General features: G+C 35.9%; 12 protein-coding genes across 12 annotated transcripts; 7 read left to right on the top strand and 5 right to left on the bottom strand. All coding sequences in view use genetic code 12, as the record gives it.

The window, feature by feature from the left end:
- Positions 1-208: 208 nt before the first annotated feature.
- On the top strand, positions 209-1,673 carry SHE3 (She3p; the record flags this gene model as incomplete). Its single annotated transcript, XM_007377488.1, has 2 exons — positions 209-1,559; positions 1,582-1,673. 2 exons carry the CDS (start codon positions 209-211, stop codon positions 1,671-1,673), a joined length of 1,443 nt encoding a protein of 480 aa, XP_007377550.1.
- A 120-nt stretch (positions 1,674-1,793) lies between these two features.
- Positions 1,794-2,942, bottom strand: SPAPADRAFT_63415 (uncharacterized protein; the record flags this gene model as incomplete). Its single annotated transcript, XM_007377487.1, has 1 exon — positions 1,794-2,942. One exon carries the CDS (start codon positions 2,669-2,671, stop codon positions 1,820-1,822), a length of 852 nt encoding a protein of 283 aa, XP_007377549.1.
- A 215-nt stretch (positions 2,943-3,157) lies between these two features.
- Positions 3,158-4,942, bottom strand: SPAPADRAFT_52649 (uncharacterized protein; the record flags this gene model as incomplete). Its single annotated transcript, XM_007377486.1, has 1 exon — positions 3,158-4,942. The coding sequence occupies one exon, from the start codon at positions 4,940-4,942 to the stop codon at positions 3,158-3,160; it is 1,785 nt and encodes a 594-aa protein (XP_007377548.1).
- A 1,065-nt stretch (positions 4,943-6,007) lies between these two features.
- Positions 6,008-8,293, top strand: SPAPADRAFT_63413 (uncharacterized protein; the record flags this gene model as incomplete). The annotated part of the gene is made up of 1 exon (XM_007377484.1): positions 6,008-8,293. One exon carries the CDS (start codon positions 6,599-6,601, stop codon positions 7,625-7,627), a length of 1,029 nt encoding a protein of 342 aa, XP_007377546.1.
- On the bottom strand, positions 7,624-8,271 carry SPAPADRAFT_143874 (uncharacterized protein; the record flags this gene model as incomplete). Its single annotated transcript, XM_007377485.1, has 1 exon — positions 7,624-8,271. The coding sequence occupies one exon, from the start codon at positions 8,269-8,271 to the stop codon at positions 7,624-7,626; it is 648 nt and encodes a 215-aa protein (XP_007377547.1).
- A 1,170-nt stretch (positions 8,294-9,463) lies between the features above and the next one.
- SPAPADRAFT_68654 (uncharacterized protein) lies at positions 9,464-9,968 on the top strand (the record flags this gene model as incomplete). Its single annotated transcript, XM_007377483.1, has 1 exon — positions 9,464-9,968. One exon carries the CDS (start codon positions 9,464-9,466, stop codon positions 9,914-9,916), a length of 453 nt encoding a protein of 150 aa, XP_007377545.1.
- Positions 9,969-10,321: 353 nt separating this feature from the next.
- On the top strand, positions 10,322-11,035 carry SPAPADRAFT_52646 (uncharacterized protein; the record flags this gene model as incomplete). Its single annotated transcript, XM_007377482.1, has 1 exon — positions 10,322-11,035. One exon carries the CDS (start codon positions 10,322-10,324, stop codon positions 11,033-11,035), a length of 714 nt encoding a protein of 237 aa, XP_007377544.1.
- Positions 11,036-13,318: 2,283 nt separating this feature from the next.
- Positions 13,319-14,560, top strand: ADO1 (adenosine kinase; the record flags this gene model as incomplete). Its single annotated transcript, XM_007377481.1, has 1 exon — positions 13,319-14,560. One exon carries the CDS (start codon positions 13,345-13,347, stop codon positions 14,386-14,388), a length of 1,044 nt encoding a protein of 347 aa, XP_007377543.1.
- A 169-nt stretch (positions 14,561-14,729) lies between these two features.
- Positions 14,730-17,630, top strand: POL5 (DNA-directed DNA polymerase; the record flags this gene model as incomplete). Its single annotated transcript, XM_007377480.1, has 1 exon — positions 14,730-17,630. One exon carries the CDS (start codon positions 14,730-14,732, stop codon positions 17,628-17,630), a length of 2,901 nt encoding a protein of 966 aa, XP_007377542.1.
- Positions 17,631-17,848: 218 nt separating this feature from the next.
- Positions 17,849-18,125, top strand: SPAPADRAFT_63408 (uncharacterized protein; the record flags this gene model as incomplete). The annotated part of the gene is made up of 1 exon (XM_007377479.1): positions 17,849-18,125. The coding sequence occupies one exon, from the start codon at positions 17,868-17,870 to the stop codon at positions 18,048-18,050; it is 183 nt and encodes a 60-aa protein (XP_007377541.1).
- Positions 18,126-18,165: 40 nt separating this feature from the next.
- Positions 18,166-20,433, bottom strand: MDL2 (Mdl2p; the record flags this gene model as incomplete). Its single annotated transcript, XM_007377478.1, has 1 exon — positions 18,166-20,433. The coding sequence occupies one exon, from the start codon at positions 20,431-20,433 to the stop codon at positions 18,166-18,168; it is 2,268 nt and encodes a 755-aa protein (XP_007377540.1).
- A 251-nt stretch (positions 20,434-20,684) lies between these two features.
- On the bottom strand, positions 20,685-22,751 carry SPAPADRAFT_143827 (dipeptidyl-peptidase III; the record flags this gene model as incomplete). Its single annotated transcript, XM_007377477.1, has 1 exon — positions 20,685-22,751. One exon carries the CDS (start codon positions 22,749-22,751, stop codon positions 20,685-20,687), a length of 2,067 nt encoding a protein of 688 aa, XP_007377539.1.
- Between the last annotated feature and the right edge of the window lie 10 nt (positions 22,752-22,761).

The following is a 22,761-nucleotide window of genomic DNA, read 5'->3' as shown; positions in this document are numbered from 1 at the left end:
TTTTTTTGTTGCCTTTCTCCCAAATTTTCAACGAGTGTAACTAATTCTATTTAAGGAAGTTCAAGGGGGGATAATTCTTGGTAACAACACCATTCATAACCACGAACCGTTTTTCCCGGCACTATACTTTTAAACAGATATATACACAGACCACATTCTATTTAACCTCCTTGAAATAGCCACATTTTAACGACACGTATACGTTACCATGGTTGACCCTAACATCAATGTTTCGAGCACTTCCACCAAAGTGATTGATTCATTACATCAAACCATTGACAAGTTAACAGAAGAATTGACTACACTTAAACAATCGCATGAAGAGTTAACAAAGAAGTTTTCTATTGTATCTCAAAAAAATGATTCATTTGTTGACCAATTAGCTAATAATAAACACGAAAATGATATGTTGAGTGCGTTGCTTAAACGTAAGGAGCGAAGAATTGCTGATTTAGAAGATCAATATAATGAATTGGCAAGTGCAAACGATTCCTTGAATTTAAATAACAAGAATTTAAAAATCAGATGTGAAAACCTTACTGAATCAAGTAATGTTTCTACTGCAGAATACGAACGATTAAAAATTAGTTACGATGCTTTAATTTCCCTGCAAAAGGAATACAAGAATCATTTCCAACAAGAAATTAACAAATTAACTTCACAATTGGAACAATATAAATTGAGTAATGAAGCCAATTTCAAGAATTTACTGGAAAGTTTGAGTTCCAACGAAAAAGATTTCGATACTTTGCTTGATTCATTATCCAACAAGAGACAGCACATTGATAATATCTACGTTAATAAGAATAACCGAATATTAACGATTTTAACCAATTTAAGTAAGGTTGCCAAGTTACACGGGCAAGAGAGCAAGCAAGTGTTGACTCAAACAACTGAAGTTATTACTGAATTGGTTGCAAAACATCCTGATTTACAAGAAAAGATTGAAGAAAAAGAAAACATTTTAGTCGATTTGGATGAAATTTTAGGTCAAGCGCATGAAGTTTTACATGACGATAGTACCTCATTTGATGATGATGTAACTTTAGTGCACTCTCCAGAATTGCACCAAGAAGAAAGTCAGTTATCCAGAAATGCTCTGAAGAGACGGAACAATAACAGAAACAAACGTAACTCCATAAGAATTGATTCAGGAGAATTTGTTTCAAATCCAATATCATTACCTAAGAAACCACAGGTTAATAATAACATTGCAAATTTGCCAAAACCAACTGATGTTAAACAAAGACCTTTATCAAGAAATTTTGGAAATGACTTTGAAAATAATAACCGTGGTGGACAAGGACAAGGGCATCGTCGTATGATTAGTTATGATAATAACCAAGGTCCAGGTCAAGGCCAAGGTCAAGGCCATCGTCATATGAATGGGTTTGACAATAACCAAGGTCAAGGACATCGTCGTATGAATAGCTATGATAATAGACGAGACCAACGTAATAACCTGGGAGGAAACAACAATGGGCATTACAATAACAACAACAACAATAATAATAATAATAATAATTATTCCAATAATTCTCGCAGAACTCCAAGTGGTGGTTCTTCTAATGGGGCTAATAGTAAACAAAAAAGAAGATCTTATTATAACAATAAGAGAAATTCAGGTTTTTTTGAAGAAGGAGTTACATATAGCTAACCTCATTATTTTTTAAGTATTTATAGATAATAAATAAATAAATAAAAAACAAACAAACACACAAATAAAGAGAGAGAGGGAGCGACAGTATAGTAACGTAGTAGTCTATCAGTCTATGAGGTACGTCTGGTAATGATATACCAATTAATATTACCAGGAATATCAACTCACTATATAAACATATATAGTTCCATCTTCAAAACCAACAAATACTAATTCTTGATCAGTAAACTTTTGTTTGATTGAATATTTAGACACTGCCTTCAGTTCTATTTTATCTCTACTCACCATAAATGTTAATTTAACTAAAAGAGAGTTTTCCTGTTTAGCATTGCCTTTATTTGAATCCAAAATATTGACTCTTGGTAGTTGTCTCTTGTTTGTAAACACACACTGGTTATCGCTATACCCTTCAATTATTCCATTCCAATACCCAATTAGCAATACTTTATGAGTTGGTAATATCGATTGAATACCCGAGTTATTCAACTTTAATATATCATGATCTAATGATAGTTTATTTGTAGTTGATCCAGCAATTATGTGGTTATTACTATGCGACAATGAAATAATTGGATTTGGGGCATGGATATTTATATGATCAACAAGTGTTATTTTGGGGTCCCTGTTAATTACTGTCTTTGATTGTTTTAAGAAAGCTGAAAGCTTTCCAGTACTGGGTGCGTCATTTGCTTTCGTTATAATAATTGGCGGTTCGAAGTCAATGTTTAATGCTAGTAAATCGCCCGATTCATAACCAACGTATAGTATGTTATCAATGACCAACATTTTCATAATTATACCAAGATCGTTCCTGCCACCGTAATCATCAGTGATACCATTGTTATTTACTAGTTTGTACCCATTGAAGCTTGTAATGACTCGGGTGATTTCATAACTGTCCTTATGGTCCAACTGATACACATCAAAATTGTTGGCATCAGTAGTAGCAGGAGTTATCAAATAATTCTTCAACATTACAACATTGGAAAAATTTAATGAATTCACAGGCATATTAAACACTTCGGTTGTGTCATTCCATATTTTTATGTGTGAATCTCTCGAATGACTAAGAATGTGGCCATTGGGTAATTTAATTAGGGTAAGTATGCTATCATTATGAGCTTTCCAGGAATTAATTGGTCGTCTTGTTGACAAGCTCCAACGTATTAATTGACCATTTGAATCCGCTGATATTAATTCATTTGCTAGTGGCAAGATATATGTGATTGAACTAGAGTGGCCTCTTAGTGAGAATACTTGTGATAACATAGAACAGTTGTTAGTAATATGTAATTGACTTCATTTTTTTTTTTTTCAGACAATCCTCCGAAATACGAAGTCGTGCCCAAAAAGTTCCCATTTTTGCAACATGACCCGAGACTAATTCATAATTGTTTGACAGTATAAATAAGATCTATTTAGAGTCCTACGGTGTTAAGAACAAGTGCATAATTTGTATTTAAGTCGCTTCTATGTAAGTCTAAATACTTGCGCGGCTTACCTCCATAAGCTATATTCTTGTTGCTTCGCATCTTCTTCGTCTACGCCTGCAGAAACAGCAGCAACAGCTGCAGTTGCAATTGAGGCAGGGTCATCAAAATTATTATTATCCATGCGTGACTTGTGCTTTGATTTTTTGGTCTTGCCTATACTTTTCGGTAATTCATGATCTTCTTGTGTCGGTTGTACCGTCAGTCTTTCCAAATTATATCTCTCTCCTAGTTTATCTAATAAATCATTAAACTTCATACGTTTATGATCCTTTACCCCCATTTTTAGCTTTTCAAACACAACTTGAAAATCAATTGCTTGCCAATCATACTTATCCTTTGGTAATACTTCTCTGGATATATCCTTCTCGTATGCTTTAGTAATATAATCCCAAGTAATATGATCAATGCTTTCCACATTTAACTGCTGAATCTTACCAATTAACCACGCTTTAGTCTTTTCTGACATGTATGAACTTCTCATGCCTGCTTCACGTCTGATTAATTTTGCCCACTTATATCTACATTGGATTCTTGATCTGGTACCTTTCATTCTTTCACTAACGATTGTCCAATTGATATTATCACTAGTTTCACTAGTTAAGATCTCGTTAACCACTTCTTTCAATTGTTCTTCTTCTTGCTCTGTCCATTTATTTGCTGATCTTGCTTCACCACATTTAACATAGTTTCTCCATCTATCACGACAATCTTCAGGCATTCTCCCCATAATTTCTCCAATTTGTTTCCATTTACCTTCATTCGTCAAAGCTAATTTTCGTAATAGTTCATCATCGGCCTTATTCCACTGAGCTCTAATATCAAAAACATGATATTGTCGTCTAACATGCTTGTATACAGAAGATCTGGATCTATAAGGTAAGATTCTTGTTAACGACTCCCAAAAGTTATCCTTCTTACGGTCATTGGACCAAACTCTATTACATACATCCTGTCTATTCCATTTATTCATATGGCAATAACCGGCAATGAAATGATCAACGGCTTTTTGTTCTTCAGGGGAAAATCTCCTTGGACCGCTTGCTTTCCCTTCTAATGAATTATACCACGACATAACTTGGGAGCTAGCTTCTTCAACCAAGGTCTCAACTGAAGTTAAATGGTTGAACTTATTACTATCAAATGTCTTGTTCTTGGTAGCTTGGGAAGAATCCGACTCTTGAACAACTGCATTGGCAGCAGCTAATATTTGTTGGGCCTGATGTGCAGGTATGCTTGCTGTATCCTCTTGTAATAATTGATCGTGTCTTTCTAAATCTCGGGCAGCATCTTCGACTAACTGGTCATGTTCTGCTAACTCTCGGGCATCCTTTAAAGCTTCCTCCACCATCCGGTCATGATCTGAACCTAAAGTATCAAGTTCAGGATCAATGCCACGATTCTTTTTTGATTTTTTCTTCTTCTTCGGTTTATTGGTTGGAGTATATGTGAATTCCTCTTGAGTTAAATTGTCAGATAAGAATCCTGTCCATTGATTAAAATCATAGTCATCGTTAGTAAGTTTACGTTTTTGCTTCTTAGAACTATAACCAGAATTCTCCAAAGTTCCCCCAACATATCTCATAACTGCAGCTTCAACGGCATCATTAATATTCAGAGGTTGCTGATGTTTACTTGATTCCTCATCTGACTCACCACCTTGAGCTGAAGTTACTAAGGAGTCCTTTGATAAAGGAGGGATGGAAGAAGTTGATTCATCTTCTTCTGCAGCCTTTGATCCAAGCTGAAGTAATGCCTGGGCGCCCCCAATCTCTTGTTGTCTACCATCCATTTTTTTGCAGCTTTAATCTATTTTTTTGTATGGGTTATTGGTGTTACCCTGCTTTATACTAGTTATGTTTTGGTTTGGGGGAAAATTATGCTAGCATTTTTTTTTTTTTTTGATGGATCTTTTCATGATGGAATTTACTATTTCGGTATGAAAATTACTCGTGTAGTTAACTTTACTTGTAATTTGGTCTGATGATTTAGTAATTGCATTAAGTAGATATGTGTATATTTTCTATATTTGAATGTAATAAGTTTGGAACATAGTTGTCAAGATCATCTCTTTTGATAACTTTTGACTGTTGGTTATTAATATTTTCATAGTTTGGTTGCAAAAAAACAACAAAATTGTATAAAATTATCATAAAGATTATAGGGTAATCCAAATATCTTTGCCTCTTGATCTATTGGTTTCTTGAATATATTTAACCAATCTATTCATCTACCCTGTTCTAGCTCTGTATACACAACAAACGTTTTCTACCTGAATCATACTCAGTTTCTCTCAAAGTTTATTGTAGTAAGACTAAAGTCTCACTTCACACGGCTCATAGACTTGATGCTTTGTAAGCATGACCAAAAAAAGATTTATAGAGACCACCAAACATCTAATAATCTTTATAGAGCCTGTGCTTTAGAATTACTCTCTCCTAGATTATACCCATACATGGTAGCGCGAACTGTGCCAAGCTCACACACGCAATATCAGACAACAGAAAAATGGGAAATACCAAGCTAAACAATACTCCTTTTACACCAAAGCAATCAGCTGGGTAGAAATTATGATATAATGACCAGTTATTTTTCCCAATATATGCCAAACATTGGGTCAAGTCAACCACTAATTAACAACATTGATTCCCATAACCATACAAATCAAGGTCATATTAAATACCTCCTATTTTTCAACCCAACTTTAAGTCCCGATAAACCAACAGCTACAAATCAAGAACTATACAAACAAGTATTAACCGTTGCTCCGAAACATGAAGAGTCAAATTTGGAATACATTAAATTGATTGGACTAATTCGTGGTATTGATTCGTTTGCCAAGACCTTTGGTCAACTGAATGAACCTACAATTATTAAATCTTCAGCGTCTTCAATATTGGTTATTCAACTAGAACCCCTGTACTATCTTGCTTGCTCGGTTACACTTGTTGAGAAAAAGTCCAATTTCATTAATAAACAATTAGTTGAACTAATAACTCAGGCGCATTCAAAATTTACTTTGTTTAACAAGTCGTTGCGTCACTATGAAGATATTGGAACTTTGAAGGAATCACTTGGTGAATTTTGGAATGGATTTGTCCTGAATTATAATGAACAAATGTATAAGGTTCCTAAGGGATTAGAATGGTTTAATAGTTTGAATTATCGTGGTTTTTTGGGGTTACTTCCTTCGGCAACGTTCAAGAAATCGTCAATCACATTAAATCCTGCACTTGAATTTGAAATAGATAGATTGTCGAATAAGGCATCTGGTTTGATTGTATGCAATTTCGATAGAATAAATACAAAGAGATACGGAGTGATATATTCCAAGACTAACAAAAATGTCTCGAAAGACTCGTTAGTTGATATTTATAACTGGCTAGAGTTCAACCAATATCATGATAAATTAGGCAAAAGTGACGAGGTTAGCAATACAAATATATTCATGTCGAACTTAAATTTTGAATGCGATAATGCCAGTCATAATAGCGATTATTCTCTGGGATTATTACAAGTTTTGAATCCGGTAAATATTACAAATAGTTTAGTGGTACTGCCCTTAAATTATACCATGAATGGGATGAGATCTATTATTGGAAATGAAGCACCATTATCAAACAATGACCAAGTACAACAAGGGCAACATACCGAGGAAGTATCTTGGCTATCCTTACCTCAATTTATGAGAAATTTTTCAATGAGAGATGCTGGCCCTGCTAACAACATTATCCAAGAAGAAGAACAACAACAAGATCCGATAGAACCGGCAGGTCATTATATCATAGGATTAACAGAAAATGGAACCATCATTAAAAAACTGGTATACCTACAAGGACGAGAATTTCAACTAATAATATATGGCAAAGGTGATATTTATATTATGCTTGTCTATGAACCAAGTACCGATATTGGAACCACTGAATTTTATGATGGTTTGAAACTTGACTTGAATCCTATAATTGAAGATATTAATACTGAAGGTGGAAGCATAATTCAAACTAGTTTATCTTCTTTACGTGGATTATTATCCAACAAGGTTGCTCCTGAAGTCGATCAAGATTTCTTTTATGTTATTTTAGATCCTCAAGAAGGCTCCTTTCAAACTTCTTTGCCATACTTGCCAACTATAACTAGTGATACGCCGCGATACCAAATTGCCATGTGCTATTTACATGACCAATTGACTAATTTATTCTTGATTCAGCAACTGGAATTCTTCATGCAAGCAAACAAACTAAATGAATATTTCCACAAGTTTACAGGCAACAAGTTAAATGATTGGATGTTTTATTATATTCACAAGAATAACAAGTTTATCATAATAATTAAAAACAAGAACAAAACTAGCCATAGTGAATCCAAGGTGGAACAGTCATTATTAGGCAAACTTAATGGAGTATTGGATTTAGGATTCTTGGATAGTTTGGGTGATGATGTCAAGTATTGGTTAGGAAAAGAAGTTGCTGAAAGCTAATTCTTACCACCAATCCAATTCAAGACGCTTGGAACATCCTTTGAAATTGCACCTGGCATGGATAAGTTTGTTAACCAACCAGGTATTAGTCCACCTGGATTAGATGTTGTTGCCATAGTCCACATTAAATTGTCACCTTCCCATGATACCTTTTCTATCGAGTCGTACGTTCCAACAACCAGACTTGTCTCATCACTACCAGGTTTGGCTGCCAGTGATATTACATAAATGAACCCGTCGCCTTTATAGATATCTACTAATTCATAAAATACTCTTTTCTTAATAAAGGCTCCAAAATCATACTCTGCTTTAACTTGATAATTCCAGCCGTCGGAATATTGCTTCAAGGAAGTACATTGAACCGAGGTAATTTCATGAATGTATTCTTTTTCGTAATCAGAATGTGTTTTACCGTATTCAGAATCTCCCGCAATGTACTTGGCAAGTGAATCATGATAAGCTTTTGGTACCGTGGAAGTTCTAGCAAACCATGTTTGATTATTCATGGTGGTTTTAAAAGTTTTCACTTGGACAGTCCCCCCAGATTCAAGTGAATAATTGAAGGTTTTACTTGGATGCCACTTATTAATTGAATCTATTTTAGCAATTGATTCTTTCACCAATGTATCTCGCTGTTCACTCATGTTGTGTTTATGTTTTGGTTATAGTTATAGTTGTTTGCTTTTACAGATTCGGAAATATTTTGCAGATTATGTCAGGGGAAAAAGGACCCCTTGATCTTACACAGCCATATGCTAATCTACTTACAACTCTACCCTTTATCAGAATAAACTTGTTTAAATATTCAATTATTTATGATTTTTTTTTTTAAACCAAGATTGAGCTGGTATAGTATATCCCCCCCTGTAATAGTATTTAAAAGTATAAATTGACTGCAAGGATAATATTTTACATGATTCCATACACCCAATTCAACAATATAACATATCCACAGGGAAACATAAACCTCTGTTTAATACATTGATAATTAGGATTTAAATGGACCACTAACTCCTCTTATTTTGGCAAATAAGCAGATAACAGTTCCCTTGCATAACTTTCTACTGAAACAACTTCCCCTCCCCCCTTTCCCAAAATTGGTTGTAAAAACAGGAGTATGCAGGTTGACACTCAATTTTTTCTAAGTATACTCCTCTAACTCGTTACCAAGTATGTTTTGGGAAGAGGTCCCTGATATTTGTTGCCAATATCAGGAGAAATCGTATTTACAGAAGGCAGTTTTACACCAGCTGGAAAAATTTACAGATTCATAATTACAACTCCCACAAAAAAAAAATGGCTGACTTATAGATGTAGATATTAGCGCACAATCCTGATCGTTTTTATGCTAAATGTCCTAAAAGAGGACGTAGACAGGTTGAGTTTCCACAGATATTTCCAAAACCAGCAAGAAGGATCGTTCTTAATTATACCAGTTTTCGTGAAATTAGGAACTAAATGGTGCTATTAATTCACTTTCGTCCTAAAGGAAAAGTTGAAATGCCAACACCAAGCTATTTATTTTTTGAGCGATCTTCACTTCTCGATTAAGTTTCGGCTATTATTATAATAATTAAATTTGTGATCATGCGAGTTGATAAGACGAATATTATGCAGTCATGGCAAAAATAGATCCTCATCGTGGTTTATCGTTTGGATTATTATTTTAAGACTTTCTTTTGCAAAGGGCGGTTTAGCTAGCAAACATCCCCAAGTTTAGACAGTTGCCAAGAGTACAAATAGGGTGAACAATTTCATGAAATTATTGGAAATTGAAATGTCCATTTCGATTTTGGTCCTTACTAACGAAAAAAGCATATAGTCTTAGGTAGTGTCATGGCTTTTGTATTCAATCATGAACAGTTAATGAATTTAGACGAAAAGAGCAGGGGCGAGTTTCTCCAAATACAGAGCGATATTCAAGAACTAGAACAAGCAGTAATTGAAAGATTAAGACATTTCCCTGATCCTCACTTATTTGGCACAAACTGCCCATTGAAGGAGAAAATAAACAACTTGAAGAAAGACGAACGGAATCAAAGGATTAGAATCAATGGAATTATTTTAAAAAACAAACTTATGAGCGGGTTTAAGTGGAATGAAAAAAATAAGCATACTGATGAAGCAAATGATGACGAAAAGATTTCAGACGAAGATATAGAGTATGAATTCACTCCAGAATCAAACGGTTCGCCACTTTCTAAAGTAGTAAGCTGGGGAAAATATTTGGATATCAAGAGAGCGAGATCCAGGGACAGAAGCATTGCCACTGAGTTCTCCCCCCGGTAGTATATATGATATAAATGGCTAGGTAATTAAATAAACAACGATCTTTAAATTTTCACTGGAAAGCACCGATTATAGCTAGGCAAGAAATAAAATTGCTTGTTTATTATATACTGGCACTGTTTTTCTGACTACAACCATCGGGGGAAAATCTAATTTTACGAATGAACCGTTCAAGAAATGACCATTCAATAGCTAGAGCTAGGTTAAAATAGACCCAGAGCCAAAAAAGGGCATCCAAGTATCCTCTTCTGCTTAGTATTGGATTATGTAACAGCAACTTGGCAAAATTGGAGGCTATCTCATGCGAAACACAAGGATTTTTTTTTTTTGCACCCCTTTTTCTTTACTGCGGTTATCAACCACCACCACCACCACCACAACAACAGCAACTCTACTACTCTTAACATGAAGTTGGTGACTGCAATAATACATTGGTTATCTGAATTTCCAAAAAGTGTGGTTTCTGCTGACTGCAATTTAAGTCAATTTGTTACCCCTTTTATGATCTACAATTTATTTAAGTTTCTATTTAATGAAGTTGATTTTAATGTCCCCTTTGAAATGCTGTTAGATGAACTATTTCAATTGCCATATTGTGAATTGCCCTATAGTTTTGCCAATCAATTCAACCAAGTTGGATCACATAACATCATCAGTCAAATCCGTATTCTTGAAATGATACTAGCAAATCATTTTCAAAATACATTGAACAACCCAGATCAAATTCCTGACATCAATTTGCACAGATTAATCTTGCACCAAAATGCTACTGAAATTACCAAATATTGTAAAGCTCTTGTTCTAATTGGGACATATACATCAAAATTGTCAACAGTCGGATTAACAACAATAGAGTTCCTTGCAGATGAAGACAAAAACATGTTGGAGGACATCATGGCACAGCGGCAAAGATCCTACAATAAAGAGATAGTCCCTTATTTCCAATCGGATATCGAAAATAGAAGCAATGATGCTGAGGTTGCATCTTCAGATCAAGCTTCCAATAATGGAAGTGCCCCAGATTATATTGATCAAGACGATTTAAAACTCCTTCGTTGGAAAGTCAGGCTTTATGAAGGTGTTATATACACATTGACAATGCTGAAGGAACCGAATTGAATCTGAGAAACTTTTTCTATATAATACTATATTCCTTAATATATAGATCGACTCTATTGGTAAAATTATAGGTTTTATCCACATGTTTGACAACGCAAAATAGACTGGTAGCACCCTAATCGTGTCACCAAACAAGAAATCTTTGCATTTTTTGCGGCATCTTTTGCGTACATTTTATGGAACCGATATTGACTAATTCAGAATCGATAAGGTCAAAAGCCCTTCCAAAGACTCTTTGCCTAGAATTTCCAAGACATTTAACTTAATCCAACAAAGGTTCTAGGTGTATGTTTAATTATAGAATATACAGACACAAAATTCAGGTCACACATTTCTATTTGTTGGGTTTATTGCTCTGGAAGATATATCTGCCTCAAGAGGTAGTAATGCTCCAGCAGATTTGTTTGCCAACATTTCTAAACTTCTACGCTAGAAAAGAAGGACATCTTCTAATTAATTTTTCTCATCACCAATTACAACCATGGTAACAGACATTTTGAAGTATGTTAGCAGCAGACAAATTTTCACAGAGCAAATTCTGCTCTTATGATCACCTTAATTTACCATAGGAGTTTATAAAAGTTATTTCAAATACTTTTAAATAGTTATATCGCTTGACTTAACTGTAATTTGTCACAAAGTATGATTAAAGATATGTTGTGTTATGTATGTCAATGTCGGACCAGTGTACTTTATTTTTTTTTTGCACCCATTTAAAACAATGCTCCAAAAAAAAACCACCAAAAAATAATCTTGCTTAAAATAACTTTTGCAGATTCACACATGCCGACAAAAAGATTCTCAAATTATATTTAGGTGGAAAACTAATATGTATACTAAGATGTATAAATATATGGGGTTTTTGCCCTTCTTACTTCATCTGTCTTATAAATCTTCATCCACTTAGATGATTCTTTTTCTCCACATGATGAAAATTTCAACCTGCTGATATGTTATACCTATACTGCCAACTTCAATCTATAATAGCATTCTCTCACATTTTAAATCATGGAGGCACTTGCTATACTTCCACAAGGGTAATTATTATTAGTTATAACCTTCTACCATTTAATTCGTAACTTGAAAACTTACTCCTAACTAACTGTAGAGCTTAACACCTAGAGACAAAGCAGTTACAGGAAATGGTTGGATTGGATTCTTCTCAAAATCACCATATGTTAAAACACAAGGCAGTTCACTAATAGATGCGAGTAAATATTGAAAGACCAACTAAATCCCAGGCCAAAAAAAAAAAGAAAAACATATTTCATTAACAATTCATCAAAAAGAACAACATTTGGTCTGTGATTTACCTTCTGAAGGTTAAGGGCGGGAATTAAGTATTATCAACTAGTTACATAGCTTCAACAATGAAATTAACCCCCCCCCCCCAAATGTGACTACCGAATTCAAAGCTCCAATTAAGGTAAATAATTTTTAGCATTTAAGAATTAAATAGAAGTTTCATTATATTGAACCAATTCTAGTTTGTAATTCAGCTAAATTTCTCTACAAATCAATTATTCTATAATTTAGAACTCTGAACTAAATAAGGGCCATTACCATCGTATAAAAAATTGACTCATCAAACTTTTCATGGTAGTACAAGTGATGGATTCTAACAGGGGAACTTTATTCATTTTAACGTCGCGTTCCTCTTAAGTTTATATGCAAGTTTGTGTCGACATCTCATTACAAGGTAATAAATCTATAGAATCGATCCGTATCTCCAAGTGGTAGCTCCCAATAAAGTGTAAAAAACAAAAGTTAGAGCCTCGTAAATATTTTTGCATCTTAATTTGAAATGCACATGACGTTATCAGATGGTCATGCTAACTCAACTGGAAACATTCAATTCAAGCTTGGCATTAGGGGTTACTACAATTACAAAGTTTATAGGCTTGAAGAGCTTTTGATATTGTTCTAGATACAGATTGAAGAGAAGACTAGTTACGTCTAAGGGATAACTTTAATCTGACACATCTACCCCCTGATACATTAAAGTTTAGTGTGATCAAACATACAAACCCTTAACAAGATCGTCATAATTAAAGTTTAGAGATCTGTTACGTGATTCAAATTCACAGCTCTTTATCAGGTAACTAACGCAAGCCATTATTGAACCTAACTTTGCAAGTCGTCGTTATTATCTATACAACAACTACCACGGGGTTAACCTGCAAAAATAACACCCAAATTTTTCACATTTTCCAACAAAAATTTTCAAACCTTAAAAAAAAAAAATAATGAACGTTTTTCGTCAAGTTGTTCAAAGGTCAATTCACAAACAATTCTTTAGATCAATTACCATGTCCTACCAATTAGTCTGTTTAGGTAATCCATTATTGGATTTACAAACCAATGTCGACCAAGAATACTTGAAAAAATACGATTTAAAAGACAATGATGCCATTTTAGCTGAACCAAAGCACATGCCAATTTATGAGGAACTTTTAAAGCGTGATGACTTGATCTTGGTTGCTGGTGGTGCTGCTCAAAACACTGCTAGAGGTGCCCAATATATCTTACCTCCTCACTCTGTCGTTTACTTTGGATCTGTTGGTAAGGATGTCTACGCTGAAAAGTTGAATGAAGCTAATGCTCAGTACGGATTAAGAACTGAATATCAAATCCAAGACGATATTGCTACTGGTAAGTGTGCCGCTTTGATTTACGGTGCTCACAGAAGTTTAGTTACTGATTTAGCTGCCGCTAACCATTTCAAGCCAACCCATTTGGAAAAGCCAGAAAACTGGAAGTTAGTTGAAAACGCCAGCCACTTCTACATTGGTGGTTTCCACTTGACAGTTTCTCCAGAAGCCATCAAGAAGTTGGGTGAACATGCTGCCGAAACCAACAAACCATTGGCTTTAAACTTTTCTGCTCCATTCATTTGTCAATTTTTCAAGGACCCATTGGATGCCTCTTTACCTTATGTTGATTACGTTATTGCCAATGAATCCGAAGCTGCTGCCTATGCTGAATCTCACGATTTAAAGACCACTGACATTGTTGAAATTGCCAAGGAAGTTGCCAAGTTACCAAAGGTCAACACTGCCAGACCAAGAACCGTTATTTTCACTCAAGGTTTAGACCCAACCATTACCGTCACTTATGACCCAACCACTGAAGATTTCGAAGTCAAGGCTTTCCCAGTTAAGAAGTTAGATGCCGAAAAGGTTGTTGATACCAACGGTGCTGGTGATGCGTTTGCTGCTGGTTTCGTTGCTTCTTTAGTCGAAGGTAAGTCTTTGGTTGAAGCTGTTGATGTTGGTCAATGGGCTGCTAAGTTGAGTATCCAACAAGTTGGACCAACTTTCCCATTCCCTAAGCAAACCTACTCCAAGAACTAGATAGTTTCACTTGATTGACGTTCAAGTCTTTATATTATATTTTTGCATATTCACTTCAACATGGGATATTATATTATTTACTAATTTTTAAAAACAATACTTGATTTATTTCAAATGGGCTAGTTCACTATAGTTTATATATAAATGTATAGAAATTCAACATTCTACAAATTAAGAGTTTTGCAGTAAGATTGAAAAAAAAAAAAAAAAAAATTAGCCTCCCCCAAATACGCAGCCATCGAAAAATAACTCTGGAAAAATTTGACAGCACTTGCAACATCAACAACAACAACAACAACAGCCGACAATAAGCCCTCCACCCCAACCACCTCCCACTTACTATGCCAGTTCTGAAAGACCATTACTATAAGTTAGCATCTGAGTTACCTAAAGAGCGTATCTCAGCAGCTACTTCCTTAATCTCGGAATTAACTTCTGAAGACAGCCAGTCAGAATGGGATTATGCCTTGAACAGATTGGTCAAGGGTTTAATCACAACCAGACAAAGCGCAAGATTTGGATTCAGTATGGCATTAACTGAAGTGGTCACCGAATTAATCAAACGTAATGTCCTCACCGTGAAAGACTATTTGAAATTGGTGTTGGATACTACTGAAGTCAGGAGTAATATGAAGGGGAAGGACGAACGAGGAGTGTTGTTTGGTAGATTATTTGGATTGCAAGTGTTGATTAACTCCGGGTTGTTATTGAAAGAACAAACCGACACTGTTTTTGATTTTATTGATGCCTTGGTTCACTTGGCTGGGGTTAAGTCGTGGTTGAGAGAGACTACTATATTCACATTATGCCAGTTTATAAAGACCGTCGAGGGCGAAGACCACAAGAACGAGATATTGTTGAGAATATTACAAAGTATAAATAACGCCGGATTAAACTTGTCAACAGAAGGTATTGCCGTATACTTGTCCATAGAGCCAGAATTGAGGGAACAGTTGACCCAACAGTTGGTCAATGTCAAGGCTAATTGGAAATTTGGAGATCCATTAAAGAAAGGAAACTTGCCTTTGTTGGCCAAGGTTTTAAAAGATGTGGAAGTCGTTGAAGATGAAGATACCAAGAAACAAAAGGGGAATTGGTCAACGAGAATTCCATTCGTTTGGGACCTTATACTTGCCAACTTTAACCAAATTAATGAAGGTTCCGACCAACCATCCAAGAAGAAAAAGAAGTCCAAGAAGACCACCGTTGAATCTCCCTATATTTCAGCCAAGGAATTCTTCAAAGTAGTCGTTGATGAATCCTTATTCTCAGACAAATCTTCCCATGAACGTAAGTATTGGGGATTTGAAATATTTCAAAAGTTTTTCACCCTACTCGCAGACACCTCATCTATTGAATACTTGTTCACTCCTAACTTGATGAGATGTTTGATCAACCAAAGTTCACAACTGAATAGATTTTTAAACAAGATTTCAGTCAATACTTTGCAACTTATAGTCAAGCACTGCCAACAGAAGCCAGAACTTACACCTATTGTGTTGAAGTGTTTATTAGACGAGACAAAAGGAGGATGTTGGAATTTTGATTTAGTTACTAAATCTCATACCATCGACGAGTTGTTTGCCAACGCTTCCAAGTCAGACATAGCAGAATATATTAACATACTCTTGGAAAAATTCGAATCGGCATTATCTACCCAAGAAGGTACCAATTCCAAGAAATCTCACGACAACATTCTCAAGTGGTGTCTTGATAAGATTGTTAATTTGATAAGAAAGAATAAACAACCGATTGAAGAAGTCTTTAAAATGTTGATCAAGTATTCATTCTTTGAATCTGAAGTGTCGGATAATATCAGGGACATCTGCCAAGAAAGATTAAGACTGATTCTTGGCGAAGTCATCAGTGTTAAACGAGACGATGGCAGATCGTGGTCTACTTTCTGTTTACAGTTGATTCAAAAGTTGGAAAAGTCTGAAAAATGCATTGTTGAATTGGATGAGGAATTGACCAGCGTCAAGAGCGACACCATGACTATTTTGAATGATATTCTTGAATTAGAAGCCAAGGCTCCTTCCCAACAACTTTATTGTTTTGAATTACTCTTTTCAATGGTATTAATGGAGTTGTACATGATGGATGAAGAAACAATTCAAGTGATTAACGAATTAAAATTGTGTTACGAGAGTCAGTTTGATAAGTCAGAGGATATCGATTCAGGCATGGTGTTGACAGAAGTTATTCTTAGTTTTATCTCAAGAAAATCGTCCCTTTTGAAAAAATTGTCTAATTTAGTTTGGGAACATTTTCTTTGTGGTAAGGACGAAGAAGGAAAGTCGAGATTGACTTTAGAAAGTTTGAAATTGTTGTTTGATGTGTTGGTCGCAAGGGAGAACAAAGAAGGTGAGCAAAAGTTGTTTGAAGGTGAAGGTGAATACGAGGAGGAAAACGGAGATGAAGACGAGGAAGAGGACGAGGAAGAGGAGTCCGAAGATTCAGAGTCAGATTCCGACGATAAGGATGATGACATGTCTGAAGTTGACAAGCAAACCAACTTAAAACTTGCAGAAGCATTAGGAATCCCCACTGGAGAATCTGGCGAGGTTAAATTCGACGAGTTGGACTCGTCTGAAGACGAAGAATACGAATCTGACTCCATGGACGACGAACAAATGATGGCTATGGATGACCAATTGAGTAAGATCTTTAAAGATCGTCATGATCAATTGAGCAATTTACAATCTGGAAACAAAAGAAAGTTGGAAGTGTTGGAAGCAAAAGAGCGCATGATTTTCTTCAAACATAGAGTATTGGACTTGTTGGAGATTTTCGTCAAGGTCCAACCAAACTCCCACTTCAATTTGTATTTCATCGAACCATTGATCAAGTTAATCAACCTAACCTTGGATAAGAATCTTGGATTAAAAGCTCACAAATTACTCAAAACTAGAATTTCCAAGACGAAGATTACAAGGGAAGAAGTCGAATTGTATGCTGAACCAAAAGCGTACCTTGACTCGCTCGTTGAATTGGTCAAAACGCTTCAATCACAAGCCAATGCCACCAAAATCTCCAATCAATCCGTGGTATCGAGCTATAGCCAGGGCAGTATTACAATTTCCAAAAACATAATCAACTTGGATCCAACTTTGCTTGAATCGATTGTTGATATCTACTCTGATTCGCTCAAATCATGGACATTAAGCTCAGACAGCAAATTACAACCATCATTATTCTTTGATTTTATAAACTGGATAAACTCCAAGAAGTCATCTATTTAACACTGCATACATAGATCTGTATATATAATTATGTATTATACGCTAAAGCACAGTATATCTCAGCACTAACAAAACGGCACAACCAATAGAAAAACAAAGAGCTTGAATGGTGAACATTCTCCGAGGTCGTGCATTAACGCCGAAAAATCTACTAGCGAACCACCACCAGGCCGAACATACATTGAAAAAAAAACTTCGATATTGCAAGCTCTAACAGTAGAAACCTAGCAATACAACATGTCCGCCTACAAACAAGCTGGTATTTCCTTGAACAGAGCAATTGCAATTGCTGCTAGAACCTTACGTGCTTCCTTAAAGCCAGAATTTAAGGTTGCTGCTGAAAGAAGAGGCCACACTGAAGTTAAAGTTATCAACTTTGAAAAAGGTGTTCAATCTGAACCAAGACCTTTAGGCAACTAAGCTGCTAGCCGCATACTGATATATTTTAGATACGTGTTAATATACATTTTGGGAATCTATTAATAAATACAAATCTATATACAAATGGAGGCGAGGGGGGGGGAGTGGGGGAGGATTATCTATCGCGTACTCTCTCGGTGGGTTCAACTGGGGCTTCCTGGTTTACCTCACTGATTAATTGTTCACGCAACTCAGGCGACAATTGATCTACCAAGCTTCGTACGTGGTCTAATTGGCTTAATTTCTGCTCTTGTTCAATCTCTTTTGCTTCTCGATTAATATGCTCAATTTCTTCAATCGAATCAGCAGGTTCCGTATGTGCAGATTCATCCAACAATTTGGAAAGTTCCGAGTTTGGATTAGCAAATAATTCCACAAACCTACCTTCTTCAACAACTTGCGAACCAGAAACTCCCGGTCTTCTTCCCAACACCACAACATACTCTGATTTGGAAATTGTACTTAATCTATGTGCAATTGAAATGATTGTCATTTTACCTTCGCTGGTTAATTCCTTCAACGTTTCGTTAATTAACGATTCTGATTTGGAATCTAATGCAGAAGTAGCCTCATCCAATATTAATACGCTTGGCTTTTTAATCAATGCTCTGGCAATGGCCACTCGTTGTTTCTGACCCCCAGAAAGGGCAACTCCGCCTGATCCACCAATCACAGTATCATATCCATCAGGTAAACTCATGATAAATTCGTGACAATGTGCTTGTTTACAAACTTCAATTATCTCGTCCATGGACATGTCTTTTACTTCTGCTGATGTTAATCCATACACAATGTTCTCAAGAATAGTACCCAGAAGTAATAATGGCTCCTGTTGAACAATCCCAATTATATCCCTTCTCAAATCACGAACCTGTAATTCAGTTATATCTTTACCACCAATCAAGATTTGTCCACTCTGTAAATTATAAGATCGGAGTAATAATGCAGCCACAGTGGATTTACCACAACCTGAAGGGGCAACAATACAAGTACTTGTTCCTGCTCTAATTTTAAAATTACATCCATTGAATATCAAGTCTTGTGAACGAGTAGGATAACTGAAAACCACATCTTTGAATTCAATGTCATTTCTGATATGAGCTGGTTTCTTCTCACCTACAACTGGTGGAACTTCACTTTTATAGTCCATCAATTCAAAAAGCTTGACCCCAGCACCGGCACCTTTCATTAATTCCAAATATGTCGTGGTTAAACTGTATAATGACGCATTGAAGAATTCCAGGTACATGGTAAATGCAACGACATCACCGGTAGTCATTTGTCCATTCATGATAAGATAAAGACCAAGAGCCACACATGATAAATAACCGGTATGGTATAACGAGTAGATTGAAACCAGGTAATTAGACTGGGCTAGAGCTTCTTGTTTGGCAACATTGACCGTTTGTCTAATCTTGGCACTATATTTATCAAGCTCTTTCAGCTCACCTGTAAATGCCTTGACTAACTTTATCGCATTCAAAGTTTCTTCACTTATTTTAGTCATTCCTGCCGTGGCATTTTGCAACCTTGTCGAAAGCTTACGAATCTTTTCTCCATACCATACTGATCCAAATGTAATCGGAGGTGAAATCAAACACATGACTCCAAAAAGAATAGGGTTGATCAGATACATCATATATGCACTTATAACCCCAAATAATAAGTTCTTTAACCCATCAGGTAAATTACTAGTTATGGATCGCGAGACAATGTATGCATCACTTGACAATCTTGAAATCAAATCACCAACTTTATTCTTTTCATTGTCGTAAAATTTGGAATCGTGACGAAGCAAGGATTTCATTACTCTAAACCGTAACCTTGCCACTAATCTTTCTCCAAGTATTTTCAATACCCAAATTCTGGCCCAGAAACAAACTGCAGATAAACACATGAATGGAACCATGAATTGGAATACGGTAGTGTATCTATATCCCCATATAAGCAAGTATCCCTCATCATCAACTGTGTTTAGGTTATATGCATCAAGTGCCGATCCAACTAACTTAACAGCAGTGGTGGGGTATAAAACAGCACATAGGATGAATGCCATAGCTAATAGGAAAAGCTTGATATCGGGCTTACCTAATTGAAGAATTCTTCCCACCGTCTTTATGTTTTGTTTAAATGTTCGATTGGTCTTTTCTTGTATTTGCTTCTTTTCAATTTGGGCCGCTTCGGATTGCTTAAGCTTGGCCAATTGTAAATGGTTCTTGACTAATGATGATGCTTTGAGTTGTTGTGCTAGATCTTCATTATTAGAGTCACTACTGTTATATCGCTGGAACAGCAACAGTAACAGCACCGGTTTCACCGCAGGAGGAAGTATCCTCCTGGATGTCAACGGTATTATGCCATTAAATGTGTGTAAATTCCTCATTGAGGGCAATATCAATCTCGTACTAGGCCTGGGTAACCCCAATACACCTACTGCCGTTCGAAAACTAAACATGAAGGTTGTTTTGTAAGTTGTTGGTCTTTTTGGTTGTCTAGAATTCCACCAGTGGTTGTAAAATAAAATTTTAATCTCTCACGCTCGCTCACCGGTTCGGAGCATAAAGTCCACTTCCTGCATACAACAACACATAGTTTATGTATTCTACACTATATATATATATATATATATCCAGGTTATACGAGTCTATCACTGTAACTGTTGATCATACCAGCTTCGGATTCTTCGTATTCTTCAACTTCAACTTCTCCAGAAGCATTGATAAAGGTGTTACCTTGAATAATCTTTCTTCTTGGTTGTTTCTTCTTAAGAACAACATCTCTAAATCTGGCGTATTCTGGGTCAACAGTAGTCTTGTCAACATAATACTGAACACCTTCCTTGACATTGGCAGTGGTCTTGTAAATGTGTAAATGAGATAAGAAATCACCCAATGCGTCAACAGCTTTGTTATCCAAGGTAGATTCGTCCAAGGTAATCTTCAAGTCATCAAATGAATCATCCGAGTAATCCAAGCTGAATACACCAGCCTTGTGCAATTGCTTGAAGATACCAAATCTGGCTTGCATATGTGGTTGACCCCATTTCTTTGATTGTGGATCCCAGAATTCCAAACCAAGTAAACCAGCACGAACCATGAGTAAAGTAGCAATGAACTTGACACTCTTTTGGTCTTCTGGAGTTTTAATGTCAAAGATTGGCAAAACTTCCAATGGCTTCTTAAGAATAAGGTACAAGGCAACCAATTCAGCTCTACATTCTTCAAATGAACCAGCAGTAAGCCCGAATAATGATCCCCAAGTATCGTTTGGTCCATACCATGAAGTAATTCTCTTATCCAGTTTATCAAAGTTAAACTTACCTGGAGAAGTTTCTTGCAACAATTTACCAGTTCCATGACCTAATAATTCGTGCAATCCAACTTGAACTTCAAATGAATCATCTCTCCACTTCTTGAATAATTCTTGGAGCGATTCATCAATAAAGGTAATTTCCTCTTTCTTCTTTGGGTTCTTTGGATTGGCAGATAAAACATTACCCAAGGAAACATTCTTGAACCCATAGTTCAACCTGACATCGTCATAGTTTGGAATATTGATCCCGGCAGGAATACCAGATCCAGCAAAGGTCAACACTTCCAAAGAAGTAAAATCAGGTGGAGTGAATTCATCCTTTTCGTAAATCTTATCCCAAGGTAATTCTTTAATGAAAAAACCAGCATTGTTAACCAATTGAGAGAACTTGGCGGTACGTTCATGGTTGACCATGGCAACCAAACCTTCCCATTCCCCTCTCACACCAGAAGGATCACGATAAGTTTCAATGAACCCAATATTTGATTCAACTTCTGGTTTGATATCTTTAACCCATTCAATTTGTGACTTCTTATGAGCATTCATTGAACCAGTCTTGAATGATTCAATATAGTATTTAACCATAGCAGCCTGGGTATCATTGGCAACATATTTCAAAGCTTCTTCCAAATGTTTGACAATGTGAACAAACTCGCTAGCGTGATCACCAAATTTAAAGGTGATTTTGGCACCATCTTCAGTGGCCAATTCCTTAGGATAGTAATCGGTAGTGTTGTCACCAACTGCAGAAGCAACATACACTTGGAATTCATGGTCGTTCTTGACAACTCTGGTATTTTCTGGCATGATTCCTGCTTTGGCCAATGCCTTGTTAACGGCATCAATTTCAGTTTTAGTGATCTTTGGAGAATCAGGGTAATAGTTGGACAAATGACCACTTTCAGGGTAACCTAACAAAGGTTGGTCAACACTGAAAATTGCTTCACGGACCTTGTTATACTTTTCAGAAACTTTTTCTTCGCCTACTGCCTTGACAAATTCATCAAATTCTTGAGGAGAAAGTCTTGGAATAAACTTCTTATCACCAAAGGACTTGTAATTTCCTACATTGCCCAAGAATTGAGAAGCATATTCCAAGTAGTAGGTAATGGTTTGCTCAGACACTTTATCACCAAGCAACTTAACATATTCTTCATTAGTTTTAGGAGTGTTTAACAATTCATGAATTAATAAAATTAAATCGTAAATGTCTTCACTTTCTGGGGACACAGATCTCAACACGGCTCTGGTACCATAGAAACTTGCTCTACTCAAATGGTGAGCATAAAGTTTGGCATTGGTGGTGGTTAACGCGTCGAAATGCTTCTTAGCGGAGAGAAACACAATTGGACCTTCTGTATCAGCGTAAAAGTCAGAAATGGCAGACATTTTTGATTAA

Source organism: Spathaspora passalidarum, assembly GCF_000223485.1.
Source record: "Spathaspora passalidarum NRRL Y-27907 unplaced genomic scaffold SPAPAscaffold_7, whole genome shotgun sequence".
In the NCBI taxonomy this organism is placed as follows: Eukaryota; Fungi; Ascomycota; class Pichiomycetes; order Serinales; family Debaryomycetaceae; genus Spathaspora; species Spathaspora passalidarum.
The sequence above is the reverse complement of the archived record's forward strand: the minus strand, read 5'-3'. Positions and strand labels throughout refer to the sequence as shown.